The following is a 20,132-nucleotide window of genomic DNA, read 5'->3' on the forward strand; positions in this document are numbered from 1 at the left end:
TCGACAATGACGCAGGACCTCACTCTGCAGCCTAGCCCCATCTAAGAACTGACACATCGTGTTCACTGCACAACGCATTTTGACACAGATCCTCACAACGCTCCGCAAACCAGGATTTAAGGTACGCTGTTCAGCGGACCTAACTGAACTTGTGACTTTGTTCTCAGTCTGTTGCGGCCAGATATTCACAGTTGGCGCTTTACTCATCTTGAGGCAATTTTTTACTAAAATATTTAAAATTGCATATCATCAGTTTTACTGATTGGATTTTTGTTGTTTTGGTCTTGTTTTATTTAGTCAATTTACTCTCTGTTTCTAAACTGATGTGTTGTCTTTTTGTGGTGTTTTGAAGCATTGCACAAATACTTTACACATTGCTGCTGAGCTAAGCCTGACTTCTCTGTGCCAAGCTACCTGAGGTTTGAGCACAGGTTAATTTAGGGTTTGTTTGGGACTGCACCCTGACAAGAATTGTGGTTGCTGCATAAGGAGGATTTCATCCCCCTAAACCAGTAAACCAATTTCTTACAGAATGCCAACACAAGCTAATGCAGAAAACCAACTGAGGTGAAGGCAAAATGTTTGGGGACGACCTTGCAGAGAGGGCCAGGTTCAACAATATTGTTAAAAAATACTACATATCACAGAAGAGGCTTTTCAGGAAGGACTAACATTGTAATCTGCATCTATAAGTACAACTGCTTCCACTCTTTCCACTTTTCACCCCTGATCTTACAAAAAAGAAATCTGTTGACCAGCAATGAACTCAGGTAAAGTAAAGTGGGATGCGAGAGAAAACAGAGACACTGGATAAACCACAATAGCTCATCACACTGCCAGGCATGGGCTTCTACTGGTTACAGTGTGTATCTAAAACAATATAAGATTTTTTAACAATTGTGAATATTATGTTACATGTAGACTAAGCATATAAATTGATATACCGTCTGAATAGTTCTACATTGCAAGCTCTCTTGTCTGGTGGAAAGTTCTATCCTTCCTGAAACTGGAATGTAAACAAGACTGTATAAACTCTGTTATCATGAGATAATAGTCTTTCACTATCTTTAGGGCATGTTACTAACTTTGATTTAATTTTTAGACTCTGATGCATGCAATGTTGCACATTGGATGTACGTTCTGCGAAATGAAATGTACAAATGTTAGTATATAATGCCATCTCTAACATTAAGTTAATTACCTCTCTTGAATTACCAATACCTTAAAATAGTATGTACATCACAATATATATAAGTCTTTAGTGATAGGATTCTATCCTTTAACTTTATGTAATACGGATCCCAATGTTCAGTCATTGAATATAGTTCAACAATCTGTGTGCAACTTAGATTCAGTACTTTAAAACTTAAGTTAGTTTTCTATTCATGACTTAATTTATAGAAACACTTGTCTGTGGGTAGTTTCATATTCCCGGCTATATGGATATAAGAAAGGCACTCTATTTTTTTAATTGTACAACTTAGTACGTTTTATACAGGGGTGCTTCCGAGAAGGGCTGGCTGTCTAGACAGGCCTAGGAGTTTAAATGAAAAATTATGCAAGTGAAGAAAACTTGCTTCTGAGCAACCTACCCAAAAGGCTGATGCAAACAATATGAAATGATTAATCACGATAAATCAACAATGTGTCTCACATAATATTCGATTTGAAAAAACACTTTTGCATGAACAGCTCAAATTTCAAGATGACATTTTAATCATTGTTTAAATCACAATTATGTCATATTCATAATCAGTTATACAGAGGTCAGTAAATGATCAGATTCATGCTTGCCCAATGCATTTCGGGCCTCTTTGCGGCCCTTCTTCAGGGGCAGATCTAGAAACAAGTGGAAAATGATACAAACATTTTAACATGTACGTGCAGGAAACTACTACTCACAACAATTTTTCTCATGAATTTTTAGTAAATGCAGAAAAAATGCTCAATATCTGAATTAAAGAAAACCATGACATTATGGTCGAATGAGAAAGAATACCTTATAAAAACCAATCACCCTGAGTGTTGAAATTTATGCATGAAAACGTGTACTATGGAAGCGGGAAAAAACCGCAAAAGATTAGCAATACCTGATTGCCATGTACTCGAACACTCTGTGAACGAAAAGAAAAAATACACATCCTTAACATATGACAAAGCAAACCGTAGTTGACCAGGGTAAAAATACCAGTGTCACCCACTGACTGACCTTCTATTTCAAACAAATCACCGTATGCTGATGCAACCTAACGGGATCACTGTCATAAACAGGATTTCTGAAAAAAAATAATAATGGAGAAAACGAGTTACCGACCCCGTTATTAGACACAACTGCTCTAAACCTGCTCAGAATTACAAAACGAACTGACGCTCACCTTTTTCCGAACTCTTCGGTGTGAGCGATAAATGACCGTGCTGAACCCAACAAGTACTCCTGTGTAGGTGGAGAAGTATATTCCGCGTCTACCATATATGGACAAGACTCCATCATAAGCAAAAACGGACTAAATCACATGGTCCTCGTATCTATGCATCCGTCATGTTGGAAAAGGAAAACTCAATGGCCCGCAACCGGGTGAAATAAAGGCACTGAAAGAAGGACTAACTCGATGAAGTCGGGAACCAGGATGACCACGTAACAGAAAAAGTCAAAGAAGGTGTATAAGGGAATATAGAATGGTGTGAAGATAGAAGAAAATAATTGAAAATAATAATAAAAAATAATAATAATAAAATAAGTAAAAAATACTTTCTCTAATAATGTTGTGATGAGCATTTAAAAAAAAAAAAAAATCAGTCTCCATGTCTTCAAAAATGCGCAATACATCGTATTACAGAAAAAATCCTAGATCTACTTTATCATTGATCCCGTGGGGATCTTGTGTGTTCAACCTCCTTATCCAAAAGATCTCCCTCTGTAAAAGTGTTTTTGTTAGGATTTTACCAGGGGTCGGGCCATTTTCTCAATGACTTGGAATTTGAGTTGGGATATGAAATGTTTGTTCGTGTTCCAATGAACCGCTAGACTGCTTTTAGAGTTGGCATTGCGAATTGTACTTTTATGCTCTGAGATTCGGGTTTTTATCTTTCGCTCGGTTTTACCTATGTAGAGAAATCCACACGGACATTTTATGGCGTAAATCAAATTGATCGAATCACAAGTTGAATTGTGTTGTAGTTTGATGGTTTCCCCCGTAGAGGGGTGATGTACTATGTTACCCGTGATTACATTATTACAGTGTACACAATTTAAACAGCGTTGCATGCCTTTAAATTCAGTCTTATTGATCTTAGAAGTAATAGAGAAAATGTATTTGATGTTTTTCGACCTTTTATAAGCAAACAAAGGTTTTTCATGAAATAAATCTTTGAAGTCTTCTTCATTTTGTAACATATCCCATCGATTCATGACAATCTTTTTTATTTGCCTGGAACTTGTCAAATATGTAGACACGAAAACCTGTCTGGTGGATCTCTTCTTGGGTTGGATCTGTAGTAGATTTTCTCTGGTTCTTTGTTTGGTTTTTTTGAGTGGCTTCACTGAGAATATTCTCCGGATATCCTTTGGATGAATACCTATTCGTCAAACTGTCAATATTTTTTTGGAACGTTTGTTCAGTGGAACAGATTCTTTTGGCACGTAAAAATTTAGAAAATGGAAGGTTATGCAGCAAATTTTGTGGATGGAAACTTGTGAATAATAACGCGTTATTTTTGTCTGTTGGTTTGTGATAAATTTCTGTATGGATGATGCCATCTGTTATTTTTACTAGTACATCCAAAAATGGTAGTGAATTCTTGTCGATTGTGCTTGTTAGTTGAATATGTTCATCCTTCTGATTAAGTTGAGATATCATTCTCTCCAACGATTCAAGACTGTTTTGCCACATTATGAAAATGTCGTCGATGTATCTTGCATACATCAAAAGGTTATCCATCCATTCGTTGTCACTGTAAATGTACTGGTCTTCGAAATGGGCCATATAGGTATTTGCGTACGTGGGTGCCCCCGCAAAACCCATAGATGTACCTTTAAGTTGTAAATAATACTGGTATAGGGATTTCACATCCAATGTACAAAGTACAGTATTGTTAGTGATCTTTACATTTTGTAACTTTTGTAGAAAATGAGTGGTGTCTTTGATATATGATGTCCATTCCTGGACGAAAGGTTGTAAAAAATGGTCGATGTATTGTCCAGATTGTTTTTAACCAAAGAAAATCCGAGTAAACCTGGATTATACATGCTACCGAAGATCCATAAAGATCTCTTGGATCCACCGTTCAGGCCCATAGTCACAGGGTGCGGGACCATTTTTGAACCGATTGGACAATACATCGACCATTTTTTACAACCTTTCGTCCATTGTACATTGGATGTGAAATCCTTATACACTTCCATCCCCCATTCAGGAGGGATGGAAGCAGTAGAATGGGCATTACTGAGACAAACCACCCTGAGGGCGGACAAAGTCTATTTGTTAGAAATGTTACATTTTTGCTTACACCACAGCTACTTTGAGTGGAACAACCAATATTATTTACAACTTAAAGGTACATCTATGGGTTTTGCGGGGGCACCCGCGTACGCAAATACCTATATGGCCCATTTCGAAGACCAGTACATTTACAGTGACAACGAATGGATGGATAACCTTTTGATGTATGGAAGATACATCGACGACATTTTCATAATGTGGCAAAACAGTCTTTAATCGTTGGAGAGAATGATATCTCAACTTAATCAGAAGGATGAACATATTCAACTAACAAGCACAATCAACAAGAATTCACTACCATTTTTGGATGTACTAGAAAAAATAACAGATGGTATCATCCATACAGAAATTTATCACAAACCAACAGACAAAAATAACGCGTTATTATTCACAAGTTTCCATCCACAAAATTTGCTGCATAACCTTCCATTTTCTCAATTTTTATGTGCCAAAAGAATCTGTTCCACTGAACAAACGTTCCAAAAAAATATTGACAGTTTGACGAATAGGTATTCATCCAAAGGATATCCGGAGAATATTCTCAGTGAAGCCACTCAAAAAAACAAACAAAGAACCAGAGAAAATCTACTACAGATCCAACCCAAGAAGAGATCCACCAGACAGGTTTTCGTGTCTACATATTCGACAAGTTCCAGGCAAATAAAAAAGATTGTCATGAATCGATGGGATATGTTACAAAACGAAGAAGACTTCAAAGATTTATTTCATGAAAAACCTTTATTTGCTTATAAAAGGTCGAAAAACATCAAAGAAATTCTCTCTATTACTTCTAAGATCAATAAGACTGAATTTAAAGGCATGCAACGCTGTTTAAATTGTGTACACTGTAATAATGTAATCACGGGTAACATAGTACATCACCCCTCTACGGGGGAAACCATCAAACTACAACACAATTCAACTTGTGATTCGATCAATTTGATTTACGCCATAAAATGTCCGTGTGGATTTCTTTACATAGGTAAAACCGAGCGAAAGATAAAAACCCGAATCTCAGAGCATAAAAGTACAATTCGCAATGCCAACTCTAAAAGCAGTCTAGCGGTTCATTGGAACACGAACAAACATTCCATATCCCAACTCAAATTCCAAGTCATTGAGAAAATGGCCCCGACCCCTGGTAAAAATCTAACAAAAACACTTTTACAGAGGGAGATCTTTTGGATAAGGAGGTTGAACACACAAGATCCCCACTGGATCAATGATAAAGTAGATCTAGGATGTTTTCTGTAATACGATGTATTGCGCATTTTTGAAGACATGGAGATTGATTATTATTTTTTTTAAATGCTCATCACAACATTATTAGAGAAAGTATTTTTAACTTATTTTATTATTATTATTTTTTATTATTATTTTCAATTATTTTCTTCTATCTTCACACCATTCTATATTCCCTTATACACCTTCTTTGACTTTTTCTGTTACGTGGTCATCCTGGTTCCCGACTTCATCGAGTTAGTCCTTCTTTCAGTGCCTTTATTTCACCCGGTTGCGGGCCATTGAGTTTTCCTTTTCCAACATGGCGGATGCATAGATACGAGGACCATGTGATTTAGTCCGTTTTTGCTTATGATGGAGTCTTGTCCATATATGGTAGACGCGGAATATACTTCTCCACCTACACAGGAGTACTTGTTGGGTTCAGCACGGTCATTTATCGCTCACACCGAAGAGTTCGGAAAAAGGTGAGCGTCAGTTTGTTTTGTAATTCTGAGCAGGTTTAGAGCAGTTGTGTCTAATAACGGGGTCGGTAACTCGTTTTCTCCATTATAATTTTTTTTCAGAAATCCTGTTTATGACAGTGATCCCGTTAGGTTGCATCAGCATACGGTGATTTGTTTGAAATAGAAGGTCAGTCAGTGGGTGACACTGGTATTTTTACCCTGGTCAACTACGGTTTGCTTCGTCATATGTTAAGGATGTGTATTTTTTCTTTTCATTCACAGAGTGTTCGAGTACATGGCAATCAGGTATTGCTAATCTTTTGCAGTTTTTTCCCACTTCCATAGTACACGTTTTCATGCATAGATTTCAACACTCAGGGTGATTGGTTTTTATAAGGTATTCTTTCTCATTCGACCATAATGTCATGGGTTTTCTTTAATTCAGATATTGAGCATTTTTTCTGCATTTACTAAAAATTCATGAGAAAAATTGTTGTGAGTAGTAGTTTCCTGCACGTACATGTTAAAATGTTTGTATCATTTTCCACTTGTTTCTAGATCTGCCCCTGAAGAAGGGCCGCAAAGAGGCCCGAAATGCATTGGGCAAGCATGAATCTGATCATTTAGTGACCTCTGTATAACTGATTATGAATATGACATAATTGTGATTTAAACAATGATTAAAATGTCATCTTGAAATTCGAGCTGTTCATGCTAAATTGTTTTTTCAAATCGAATATTATGTGAGACACATTGTTGATTTATCGTGATTAATCATTTCATATTGTTTGCATCAGCCTTTTGGGTAGGTTGCTCAGAAGCAAGTTTTCTTCACTTGCATAATTTTTCATTTAGTTTCATATTTCAACAATTTCTTCCATTGCAAGTTGTTCACCTCCAAAGTTTCTGCTATCATTAGTTGCAACAACAAAATATCTCAATTATTTACTAATGATGCAGTGAATCAGCAGGAAACTAATACTTGATCATCCAAGATAGCTTCTGCCATTCCAAACAAAGTTAGAATTCAGGATTCATGGGAAATGTAGTTTTGTTTTTGTCAGTCACCATCCTATAGTGCATCACCCAAAGGCGCAAAGCTTTTCGCCAAGCAGCTCTAGCCTTTCTTTCCCTTGACTGGTGGTACTGCAAGTCCATTCAAAGTATGATGCTTAAGTACTAGCAGAGACATAAGCCGCATGTTATCACAGGGCTGCACCAACACCTCCAGCCCATTATGAAATGCAAAATGTGGTCTTAAACAACTGTTGCACCTCAAGGGCACTTATATAATATGCTCCGGCTTGTACGCTTGTTGAAACTCTTCTTACAAGGGAGTTTTCTACTGGACAGAAATTTACCTTAATTTAAATGTAGTTAGGAGATACACGCGGTGCAGTGCAGAAGCATGCGCAAGCCAAGAATGGTTTTTGGTGGTTTATTTGGGTAAAATCAACATCTAGGTATGGACAAGGAGAATGGGTTACCTCCTTAGTCTGAAAACAATAAAGGCCACTTTCATCTGTCCCAATTCATAACCATTAATAAGGGGCCACACTAGACTCCAGCAATGTAGATCAATGTGTGGCCGATTGTACATAACTCCTCTTGGAGAAATTACTTGTGTTGCACGAGCCTTCGTGTACACAATCTTCGAACATGAACGATCAAGTGCACCTTTTTAGCTTCCTTTTATTGTGACAGCCACATGAGCTGTCACATTGAAGCTGCTGACTCTTTCCTCAGTCATTGAAAAAAAATCATGTCCTTGAGAGACACTCATTTAGCCTGCTGACAACTGGCTTGAGTGAAGTTGCATCTTGCAAGACTGTTATTACATAGTAAGAAAAGTTAAAGGGACCACTGAAAGTAAATATTGACCAGGCAGGGTGAGTTGTAGTGCTTGCTGAACCTAAACTGCTCCCTGTTGCTGGCCTTCAGTAGAGTGTAGCACAGACAATCACTGCAGGCAGGCAGCAGATATTATTACAGAGAAGAAAACTCTATAGGGGTAAAATACCGGTCAGGTGGCACCCCTACAATGAGATAAATATGTTACGTTCAAGTCAAAACTGTATCATATTGAGAAGCAGACATCTAGTGCTTCACCTGGACTTACGAACACGGTTATTTTACCTCCTAGGTGTCCTGCACTGATCAGTTCTTCCCACTCATTGACCAATATCATCATGTAGTTCCACTTTTTCTTATGTGCCTACCTGGTTGGAGACTGGACAGATTTCTAGGGGGATATCCATTGTCCTGGAGAGTTCCAATGCCACTGGATGCTTTAAGATGGCAAATCCATGGCCTATGCGGGAGGTGTTCAGCAGTATTGCATCAAGGACATTCTCATCGGCTGGTGTGCCTTGCCAATCTGTAGAGAAAGAGTCAAGAGTAATAAACTGAAACAAAAATGGAACTCATAGGAAATAGGAGGTACAAAAACAGAAGTAGAAAGAAATAGAGAAAATAAGTAAAATACATTATGGAAAATGAAAATAGAGAGGAACAAGGTAGAGAGGTAAGATTGGTTTGGTTTATAGGTAGACTTTCTTGTTTTCATTTTCTATTTGCTGTTAATTTTGGTGGGGGTTTTCAGTGTATTCCAATGTTTTCAAAAACGTTGTAAAAATCAGTGATTATTAATATTTACTCTTTTTTGCTCTCTACAAATCATGGGGTTGATGTATTTTTTGGTGTAATTCACTTTTATTTTCTTCGCTCCCTCCTCCATTCGTATTATTACTTCTTCCTTCATTCTTTCCCTCTCCTAATTTTCTTCTCTAGACCTCTTCCTTATACATTTGCTCCTCCCCAAGTAACATTTTATTATTTCCCTCACCTTCCTGTCTGTCTCATTTCCCACCTCTCAAACTCCTCTTTTAAGCAGTCCTACACTGTGTCCAAGATGCATGTGGATAGGGATATCTTTGCACCCATTAAAATTTTATTGCAGCAGATAAATGCACCTTCCTGCTGTGCTATTCTTTATATAAATGACAGCGACTGACTGAATGAAGGTTTTATACTTGGGACATGAGATCTATATAATGATAGGGACCCACTGCACTGTTATTGCTAACCAGTATTACACTGCCCTGTTCTTTGTCTCAAGATACCAAGAAATTGATTAATAAATGTGGTAATACTACCTGATCCAGGCATATTCTGCTCTTCATGGTCATAGTAGAGATGTCTACTAAGGAATTATTATGCAAACTGTTATCTCTACAGTCTTTGGTGACAGCAAACTCTGCTGCTGGGCAGGATGCCTTGCGTTGTATCACTGTAAATTTCACATAGTGAATTAAGTTTACTTTACATTGTTGGGCCATGCCTGTGAATGTTTCAGTTGATTTCAAAGCCAGCACAAGGACTTTTGCTTATTTGAAAGCATTACAGAGACTGTGCTCCTTCCAGGCATGTGCACAGATCAATATGATTCCATTCTCGAGTGAAGTGGCAAATCTTGCCTCCTCGTACGACACTCCCTCTACGGTCTCCCCAAAACCAAGATCCAGGTGATCACTGGATTCAGGAGAGACTGCTCCCCTCCAAAATCCCCAAGAGCCCCGGCCTCCCTCACTAACATCCCCAGGGAGCCCCCCAATGAAGAAACACCAAAAAGAGATGACCTCCACCAACTGCATGCACATAAACTGCAAATCAGCCACCAAACATGCAACAGAGCTAGCAGAATCCATCCTCACCCATGACATAGACATAGCGTTCATCACCGAGACATGGTTGAATGATTTCTCTTTGCCAAGCATGGATATGCTTGTGCGCCCTGGCTTTGCAATCATCAACAAAGACCAAAGAGGAGGGGGTATAGCAATCATACACATAAACAACATCTCCGTGACTGGAATTGACACCTTTGAATATCTAACCACCAACATTAAGACAAGCGACAACAAAGCACTACTCTGTCATCTACTATACCATCCCCCTGGCAACATCATCGCATTCAGTGAACACTTGTCCGACTTGATTGCTTACTGCTCACTCCGAGACTCTAACAATTTAATTCTTGGCGACCTCAACCAACACTGGACTGAAGAAAACAACTCGCAAATGCAAACCCTGAATAATCTTCTACACACCAACAACCTTACCCAACACTGCTCAGAGGAAACCCATAACAGAGGAGCAATCCTAGATGCCATTATTGCCCAACGTGACACAGTCACGATCGACCACATCCTTCCCGTTGACTGGTCTGACCACCACATAATCCTATTCCACATCAACCAACTGATTCTATACCAACCCCCCCACGCAAGACCCCCTCAAATGGACGAGAAATCTAACTCAGATTACCCTGGTTGACCTAGAGGAAAGGGTAAGCTCTCTCCTTCCCATATCCGCTGATTAACTCTCCACAACAGAACTCACCTCTCATTACAACACAACTATGACGTCCATTCTAGACCAATTAGCCCCCTTGAAACTAAAAAGAACCAGGAACATTCTATCCAGATCCTGGTTCAACACTGATATTAACTCCGAAAGAAGACAACTAAGAGCTACAGAAAGACTTGGCAGGAACAACCCTTCCACAATCCTCCGTAAGCAACTCTAATCAGCTCAACAAAAATACAAAAAACACATCAAGAAAGAAAAAACTACTTTTTTCTGCACTGCTCTGGACAACGTAAAAAAACAAGCCCAAAGAATTCTTCAACATCATTAGGCAACAAACTTTCAAGCCCCCTGCATCCTCAGTTCGGGCCTCCAAAGACCCGTGCGACAACTTCGCCAACTTCTTCAATGACAAAATCACCAAGATTGAGCTCTGACTAGATAACAACCATAGCCCCTTCACCCTCATCCCAGAAGCGTAGATAGTCAAATTGATCTCCACCTCCAAACCTTCTTCTCACGTCCTAGATCCTATACCTGCCCAATTGGCCAAAAAGCTGAAACGCTCCCTAGCCCCGCTCTGGTGCAAGATCATAAACAGCTCCTTGAGAACCAGAGTCATACCAGACTGCCTCAAAGTTGGCCAAGTCGCGCCATTACTGAAAAAAACAGGCCTAGACACCAAGAGCTGAACAACTTCAGACCCGTCTCCAATCTCCCTCTCCTATCCAAAATCCTCAAAAGGTGCGTCCTCCTAAAACTGACCCAGCACATGGACAGCATCAACCTTCTAGATCCCCACCAATTGGGTGTCAGAAAAGGCTGCAGCACTGAGACCACGATCCTTATCGTCATAGACGATATCCACAAGTCACTCGATATGGACCAATATTGCCTACAATTCTCCTGGACCTATTGGCAGCCTTCGACATGGTTGATCATAATCAACTCATTAAGGTTCTGCAAGAAAGGGTAGGTGTTGATGAGGTGGTCCTACAATGGTTCTCCTCCTTCCTACACAACCGCACCCAAAGAATAAAAATCAAAAACTTCACGTCCAACCTACACCCCGTCAGCAGGGGAGTCCCCTAAGGCTCAGTGCTCCACCCGCAACTTTTCAACATCTACATGGAACCCCTCACCACCATACTCAAAAAAGCCAACATCCCCTTCCACCTATATGCAGACGAAACTCAGATCTATCTGGAAACCTCCTCCATTGATGACATTCAGAGACTCAACGACGCTCTAAGAGAAGTCCAGCTCTGGCTATCAATAAACCACCTAAAACTCAACCATGACAAAACGGAAATCCTCCTAGTTTCCAACAAAGAAGAGAACCCTCAAATCGTAGAAAGGTTAAAAGCTATTGATGCTCTCAACGGAAATCTCACCCTGGCTGACACTGTAAAATCGTTAGCAATCGCCCTAGACCCAAAACTTGACATGCCCAAACACATTTAGAACTCCGCAAAGAGCGCCTTCCTCAACTTGAAGCTACTCAACAAAATGAAACCCTTCATCCCGCCCAAGGACCTCAAACAAGCCACTCAATCACTGTTGCTGTCTAGACGAGACTACGGGAATGCAGTCCTCACTGGTACAGCAAAATCCCACCTAGCTCCCCTCAAAACTACTCTCAATGCAGCAGCCAGATTGGTCACCGGAGTTAAGAAATATGAACACATCTCACCCACACTCAGAGTACTAAAATGGCTCCCAGTCAAAATGCGTGCCAGCTTCAGAACTGCCTGCCTCACGCACAAAGCCCTGCAACCTGGGAAACCCGACTACCTGGCCTCCAAACTCAAGAATACTGGTCAGACAAGGAACCTCATCCCTCTGAAAACATGCAAACAAAAAAACGCTGCCTGGTCCTTCGCTGGAATCGCATCCAAAATTTGGAACTCCGGTGCAGCCCATATCAGGACTATCCCCTCTTTGTAAAATTTAAAAAAAAAACACTCAAAGACCTCTTCCTCAATCGTTCCCTCCCGAACCAATAGCCTCCGCCGAAGCGCATAAGCCTGTGCATTGCAGCACACTGACACCGTGACATTAAGACCTACCTCCTCCACCTCCCCAACCCTTGCCTCGTTCCCCCTCCCTGAAAGAGGTTCAGCTCAAGACAACGCGCACACAACTAGGTTATCTCAGGACTTCCTTGCCTTAACGTTGCACAGCACGCTGGGACTTCCGAACCAATATTTATACTACTGTTTTATTGTGTGATTCTCGGATTACGACTGTTGTAAAGTGCTCCGATACCCTCGGGTCTGGCCAGCGCTATATAAAACTCCTTAATAAATAAAATAAATTAAATATTTCACTGTAATTTGTATTGTTGATTTCTTCAAGTTCCGAGCTGCATCTTGACATTTTAACAATAGAAATGAAATTTGAACTTGATGATCCTGGGTCTGTATCATGAATATGTTCTAATTCAGTATGCTGACCCAGAATGGGTCTGTGAACAGTGGCTATCTCTTGTGTCTAAGCTGCACTGTCTGCAATTTATTCACTAACTCGTAGGATTTCTGAGTTAATGTATGCTCTGTAGGCAGCTCAGTTTCATCAAAACCATCAAATGGACCTCTTCTGAGCCTATTTGTTTTGTTATGTAATGCAGCTTTTATAGGAAGGTTTTACAGCCCATCGCCATGTAAATCTAAGAATAGGAGTATTAGGTGCATCGCCTTATGTGCGGACATTCATTCTAAAGACATCGTATGCACAGTGATCCACTGGTGCTTCCTTCTCCTGGACTGACACTCTGTCCATAATTCAGCTGACCCATACATAGTTCTGGGGCTTTGCACATGGACAAAAGTGCATATTGATTGGCTCATCATGGCCCAAAGGGTCATTGTGGGGACATCCATCACCGAATAGAGCTTGGAAATAGAGACTTCACTTTTCCAGCTTTGGTTATCTTACTGGACCTGCTTTCTCTTGGGCAACTCCCCTTGTACTGACCCCAGGCGCCTGTTTGTAACCCTATGATACCTTTTTGCTGGCACATAAGTAGATGTTTGAACATCCTGATTTGGAGCATGCTGGGAAGCATTGTGCGATATACAGCTGATGGAATGGATGTATAAACTTATGTGAATCAATTCCATCAATTCGCATAGATTATACAATTCCATCAAATCTACATAGACTGAAAGAACACAAATGATTGTTGTTCAATGAGGATTAAAAAAGAGATTAGACATTAGCTGCTTTGCTTGCAACACCTTACTTAATTTTCTGAACTCATTGATTTAACACAGTTAATTGAATATTGGCTACAGGAAAGATATTTGGAAAGAATATAATTGATGAGGGATAATTCTAATTTTGCCGAATTTCTTCAATTAATCAACCAGATATTTCAGTTGCCTCAAGATAAACCTATGCAAGCAGGGGTAAACAATGGCCTTTTGACAGAGAATGAAAAGGAACACGGGCGAAAGGCTGGACTGTGCCTGTATTGTGGTGATGCTTTGCATATGCTTCAGTCTTATACTAAACAATTGCAGAAAAATGTATGAAGGGTCCAATCATCTGCTGAGAAAGAGTAAAGGCAGAAGCTTGCAGTCTGTCATTCACTGAATCTTCTATGAATAACATAGACAATCCTTTGCTTCTCCTACCAATTACCTTAAGATGAGAAAAAGACAATGTCATTAATGCATCACCACTAATGGATAGTGGCAACGGTGCAGTGTCCAATGATCTGGACTGGGCCAATATGCATAATATTGAAAAATGTTCCTAAGATGATACCAATTGTTGATTGTTCACAGTTACCTTCTAGGGTAAAATACCTCTTTGCCTTTGAATTCTCTTTTGGAGATCATAGTGAAGTCCTTTTTTTTGACATTATAGCTTTTCCCTAGAATGCGGTAATATTTGAAATTTCTTGGTAAAAGAGGCATAATTCATAAGTCATCGGGCGTACTAGAACATTTTTCTTAATATAGTTTTATCATGACTATTGTTATGCTTCATGAAGTTATTGGTCACTGTTGGAAAACCACACTCCCACTCCGCAGGGTGGTGGTGGACTCCCCGAACACACTGTGGTAGCTTGGCTCGAGTGGTCAGGAAACAGGCACAGTGCTAAGCATACAATATACCCATACAATAACCATGCGTGCATCCGTTCCAAAAACGACTCTACACCGTAAAAATTATGAAAATATTCTTCTTTATCTTTTTCTCTTAGTTGCTGATTGGAAAAATAAATAAGACAATCACAATATACAAATTTAAATAGTGCAGGTCAAATAAATACTGGCTGTTTGATGAAATAAATAGGGGTGATCATAAATAACAGGGCATAAATACAAGTGCAATATATACAGACAATTAAATACTTTGAGGCAATAAATACTGTACCAATAAATATTGTACACCAACAAGTCCTGTGGACCTATAAATATAGTGCAGCAATAAATAGATAAAAATCCAATAAATACAGTACCCCCAATAAATAATTAAAAGTATACAGCAACCCTCATATAATCAGATGACACTTCAATTCTTAAGGGCTGATATGGCCCAGGCACAGCTTGTAGGGTTGTGGAAGGCTTGAGGGGGGCTACTCCCTGGCTGGGACAAGGCTGAGGCCTAAGCTGAGGTAGATCAAAGGGGGGAATACCAGTGCCCTGGCTTTCTCTCTCCACACAACCTCTCTAGGTTAGTCCCAGTTCACCCCTTGCACAGTCAGGTTGGTTTCAGCACCTCCCTAGCCCCTTAGAGCAGTCTCTCAGGTCTCCACAGGGCCTTAGGCGCCCTCTACTCCACTTACTGCCCTTTTTCTGATGTTCCGACGCCGCTGGAGTCGTGTCGACGCCGTGAGGCGGTTCCGGTTCGGTCTCGGCGGCCTCGGCACAATGTCAGTTCTTTGACGACGCCGGCAGGCGGTTCCGGTCCGATGTCGGTGGCCTCGGTTCGATCTCGACCTCCGATTCGACGGCGTCGGGCAGTCTCCTCACGATGTCGACTTCGGGCGGCTCCGGTCCGATGGCGCTCTCGGCTCCGATGACGTCGGCCGGCCTGGCCTCGATGTCGACTTCCGGCGACTCCGGGGTGCGATCCTCACCCCCGACCTCCGGTGCTCCTCCTCACAGGCTCCGGGCGACTCCGGAGTGCGATCCTCACTCCCGACCTCCGGTGCTCCTCTACCTCGGTCTCCGACGACTCCGGAGGGCGGACTTCACTCCTCCGATGACGCCGCTCGCTCGACCTCGGTTCACTTCCTCCTCGACCTCTGGTATTCCTCACGACCTCCGTCGGCGCCCTCTCACGACCTCAGGCGGCTCCGGGTACGACGTCTGCTAATTCAGTCAGCGCCGCTTCTCCACCTCGGGCTCCAGGTCTTCAGGCTACTCGACGCCGGACTCCAGGGAAACCAGTTTCCAGGTCAGGATCTTGCTGCTTTCTGCTTCTAAGGCCTGTTCCTGCTGTCCAGGTCCTTAGGTTGAGTTTTTCTGTCTTCTTCCCACACAGGGCTATAGGCTGGGATCCATCAGTAGGGACAAGTATCAAGGGTGGGTTTATGGACCCCACTCCAGGCACAAGTTTCCACCCCTGCTGCTTCACTCCTTCCTCCTTCACTGTTGTGCTCCTCTCTCTTCACCAGTCAGGTGCCAACTGCCAGCTCCAACTGCCAACTGCCTCTCTTATCCTCCCAACATTCTAAACGGTCTCCAACTGTCACAGAGTTCTGGAATCTCCTGGAATGTTCTGGAAGGTGCTGGTAGGTTCCAGTGGATGCTGGTGATGTCACAGGTGGCCACCATCTTGTGCTCCAGGCCCTCAGACAGAAGTTTCAGGGGTAGCTAAAATGGCTCCCTGAATCTGCAGCAACACTAAAAAAAAATCTGGTGGTTCCCAAAAAGGAAAAATTCAAACAGGGTTTGAGGCAAAAGTGGGACAAAATAAATAATGATGAGGAGGGACCACCCAAAGGGCTGACAGGTCTAACACGCGTCCCCCCCAGCTGAAAGTGGGGAGAGCTACCCAACCCCTTGGGAGTTCTCATCACTAAGGCGGAAATACCTTGAGAGACCGTCTGCATTGGCGTGGTCCACTCCAGGCCGATGTTCCACCTGAAAGTCCATCCCCTGTAGGGAAATAGACCACCTCAACAACTTGGGATTCTCCCCCTTCATTTGCATCAGCCAACGAAGGGGTCTGTGGTCGGTCTGAACGAGGAAGTGCGATCCAAACAGGTATGGCCGCAACTTCTTCAGAGCCCATACCACTGCAAAGGCTTCGCGCTCTATTGCACTCCACTTCTGTTCCCTGGGAAGTAGTCTCCGGGATAGGAAGACCACGGGTTGATCCAGACCCTCTTCGTTGAGTTGCGATAACACTGCCCCAATGCCATGTTCTGATGCATCTGTCTGGACAATGAACTTCCTGGAAAAGTCTGGGGCCCTTAAGACCGGGGCCTCGCACATGGCTTTCTTCAATTTCTCAAAGGCTTGCTGACAAGCCTCCGTCCAGACTACCCGTCGAGGTTGTTTCTTGGACGTGAGCTCCGTGAGAGGGGCTACGATGGTACCGTACCCCTTCACGAAGCGGCGATAATATCCCGTGAGGCCCAAAAATGCTCGGACCTCAGTCTGTGTCTTGGGGGGCTCCCAGGCCATGATGGCCTCGATCTTCGCCTGGAGGGGTTGCACCGCTCCCCTACCCACCAAGTGTCCAAGGTACACTACCGACCCCTGCCCGATCTGGCACTTGCTGGCCTTGATCGTCAATCCAGCTTGTCTCAGGGCCTGGAGAACAGCTTGCAGGTGACGCAAGTGATCCTCCCAGCTGTTACTGAAGACGGCTATGTCATCCAGATAAGCAGCAGAGAAACTCTCCATTCCGGTGAGGATCTGGTTTACCAGGCGCTGAAACGTGGCAGGTGCGTTCTTGAGCCCAAAGGGCATCACACAGAACTGGTAGTGGCCATTGGGCGTGGAGAAGGCTGACCTTTCCCTTGCTCCATCAGTCAAAGAGATCTGCCAGTACCCCGAAGTAAGGTCAAAGGTACTTAGATATTGGGCAGCTCCCAGCCGGTCAATCAATTCATCCGCCCTAGGGATCGGATGAGCATCAGTTTTTGTCACTGAATTCAGTCCCCGGTAGTCCACACAGAACCTCAGTTCTGGTTGGGCACCCGGTGGTGCAGCTTTCGGTACTAACACCACCGGACTGGACCAGGGGCTGCTAGAAGGTTCAATCACTCCTAGCTCCAGCATCTTAGTGACTTCACTATGAATGCTGGCCTTCACCTTGTCTGACATCCGGTAGATCTTGGACTTCAAAGGTGGGCTGTCTCCTGTGTCCACGTCATGGACGCACAGGTGAGTCCTACCCGGGACAAGGGAGAACAACGAGGAGTACTGCCCCAGGACCTGGCGACAGTCCTCCTGCTGTTCAGGAGTTAGAGATGGGGAGAGAATCACTCCCTCCACCGACCCATCCTTTTCCTGAGACGCAAACAGATCAGGGAGAGGCTCGCTTTCCACGTCCTCTCCTCCGTCAGTCACCATCATCAAGATGACTTCGGGCCTCTCGTGGTGGGGTTTGAGGCGGTTGGCATGCAGCACCCGCAGGGGCTGACGAGGGGTCTTCAGGTCCACCAAGTAGGTAGCCTTACCCTTCTTCTCCAACACCTCAAAGGGTCCTGACCAGCGATCCTGAAGGGCACTAAGCTCTCCTGGTTCGATCACCCACACCTTCTGGCCAGGCTCCAACTCCACCGGGTGAGCGTTGTGGTCATACCACGCCTTCATTACTGCTTGGCTGGCTTCCAAGTTGTCAGAAGCTTGCTTCCACAACTTAGCCATTTGGCTCCGGAAGGCCAGCATGTAGCTCACCACATCCTGGGGGAGCTTTCTGGGAGTTCTTTCCCATCCGTCTCTCACCAGGTTAAGAGGTCCACGTACAGGGTGCCCATACAGAAGCTCGAAGGGGCTGAAGCCCACTCCCTTCTGTGGCACTTCCCTGTATGAAAAAAGTAAACAGGGTAGGAGGACGTCCCATTTCCTCCGCAGGCTTTCAGGCAGACTTCTGATCATGCCTTTCAAGGTTTTATTAAACCTCTCCACCAGACCATTGGTCTGGGGGTGGTAAGGAGTTGTGAACCGGTAGGTCACTCCACACTCCTTCCACATTGCCCGCATATATGCTGACATGAAGTTGGTCCCCCTGTCGGACACAACTTCCTTGGGAAAACCCACTCGGGTAAAGATTCCCATCAGGGCCCTAGCCACAACAGGTGCTGTTATGGTCCTCAGAGGTATTGCCTCTGGGTACCGTGTGGCATGATCCACCAGAACCAGGATAAACCTGTGACCAGCTGTAGTTGGTGGATCTAATGGACCCACAATGTCGATGCCCACCCTTTCAAAGGGGGTGCTAACGACAGGGAGTGGTTCCAGGGGAGCTTTCAGCTTCACCCCTGTTTTCCCACTGGCTTGGCAAGACACACATGTCCGGCAGTAGGTATCGGACGACACTTTCATCTGAGGCCAATAAAAGTGTGGGACAAGACGGGCGAAGGTCTTGTCTTGCCCCAGGTGTCCTGCCAATGGTATCTCGTGAGCCAACTCTAAAAGGAAGGCTCGATAACGTTGAGGAACTACCAAGGCTCGTGACGATCCATGTAGGGGTGCCTTGGGTTCACTGTAGAGGAGGCCATCCTCCCAGTAAACACTGTAGTTCCCTTCAACGTTCCCTGCTGCCTGGGCTTCGGCCTGTCGCCTCAGCCCCTCAAGGGTAGGGCACTCCCTCTGGCCCGGGCAGAATTCCTCCCTGGACGGGCCTCCCTCCACGTGCCACTCGGCCGGGATGGGTAGGTCCTCCAGGTTGGTAACGTCCCCCTCCGCAGACTCCTGGCCCACCACCTCCGGTGGCCTATCCGTCCTACGGGGTGGAGACGCCGAGGCAGGCTCCTCCTGTCCTCGGTTCTTCCCTTGACTGGCAGCTGGCTGGGCCTTTGTTCCAGGCTCCAGCCGGAATGAACTCCCTCTTCGGGTAGTCTCGGACCTTGTGCTAACACAGGCCCAGTCAGGTGTACCCAGCATCTCGGTGTGAGTCCGGTATTCCACCTCCTTCCAAGCGTTGTGCTCCATGTCATTGCCCAGCAGACAATCGACTGGCACGGCAGGGCTTACGGCAACTCGAAGTGAACCTGCAACCCCCCCCCATTCAAAGGGAACCTCGGCCATGGGATAGTGACCTGTTCTGCCGTCAGCCATCGCGGCTGGGTGGAGTACATCGGGAATTACCTGCTCTGGAGACACCAGCTGGCTACGCACCATAGTCATACTGGCTCCTGTGTCTCTCAGAGCCTCCCCTCTTTGGCCGTTGATGGTGATCCACTGCCCATACTTTGCGGTATTTGCGGGCACCTGGATCTTAGGAACCATCTCCCGTTCTCCCAGGGACACTAAAGTGACACCCGCCCACTCCCTTCCCTTAGTTAAGGGCATCTCCTCCCCGAGCACTACACTAGCTACTCCGGGGGGCTTTCCTCCAGTGGGAGGGGGTGATCGTTTCTGACACTTCGGATCTCCTTTATAGT

General features: G+C 43.8%; 1 protein-coding gene across 2 annotated transcripts in view; it reads right to left on the reverse strand.

Moving 5' to 3' along the window:
* LOC146854820 (adenosine deaminase 2-like) overlaps positions 1-20,132 on the reverse strand; it is a 511,041-nt gene that overhangs the window by 127,033 nt on the left and 363,876 nt on the right. For both annotated transcript variants that reach the window (XM_085650538.1, XM_085650539.1), the window contains exon 8: positions 8,407-8,564. In XM_085650538.1, the coding sequence (XP_085506664.1) occupies positions 8,407-8,564 (158 nt within the window). The remainder of the gene's footprint in view (positions 1-8,406; positions 8,565-20,132) is intronic.

Source organism: Triturus cristatus, chromosome 4_1, assembly GCF_964204655.1.
Source record: "Triturus cristatus chromosome 4_1, aTriCri1.1, whole genome shotgun sequence".
Classification (NCBI taxonomy): Eukaryota; Metazoa; Chordata; class Amphibia; order Caudata; family Salamandridae; genus Triturus; species Triturus cristatus.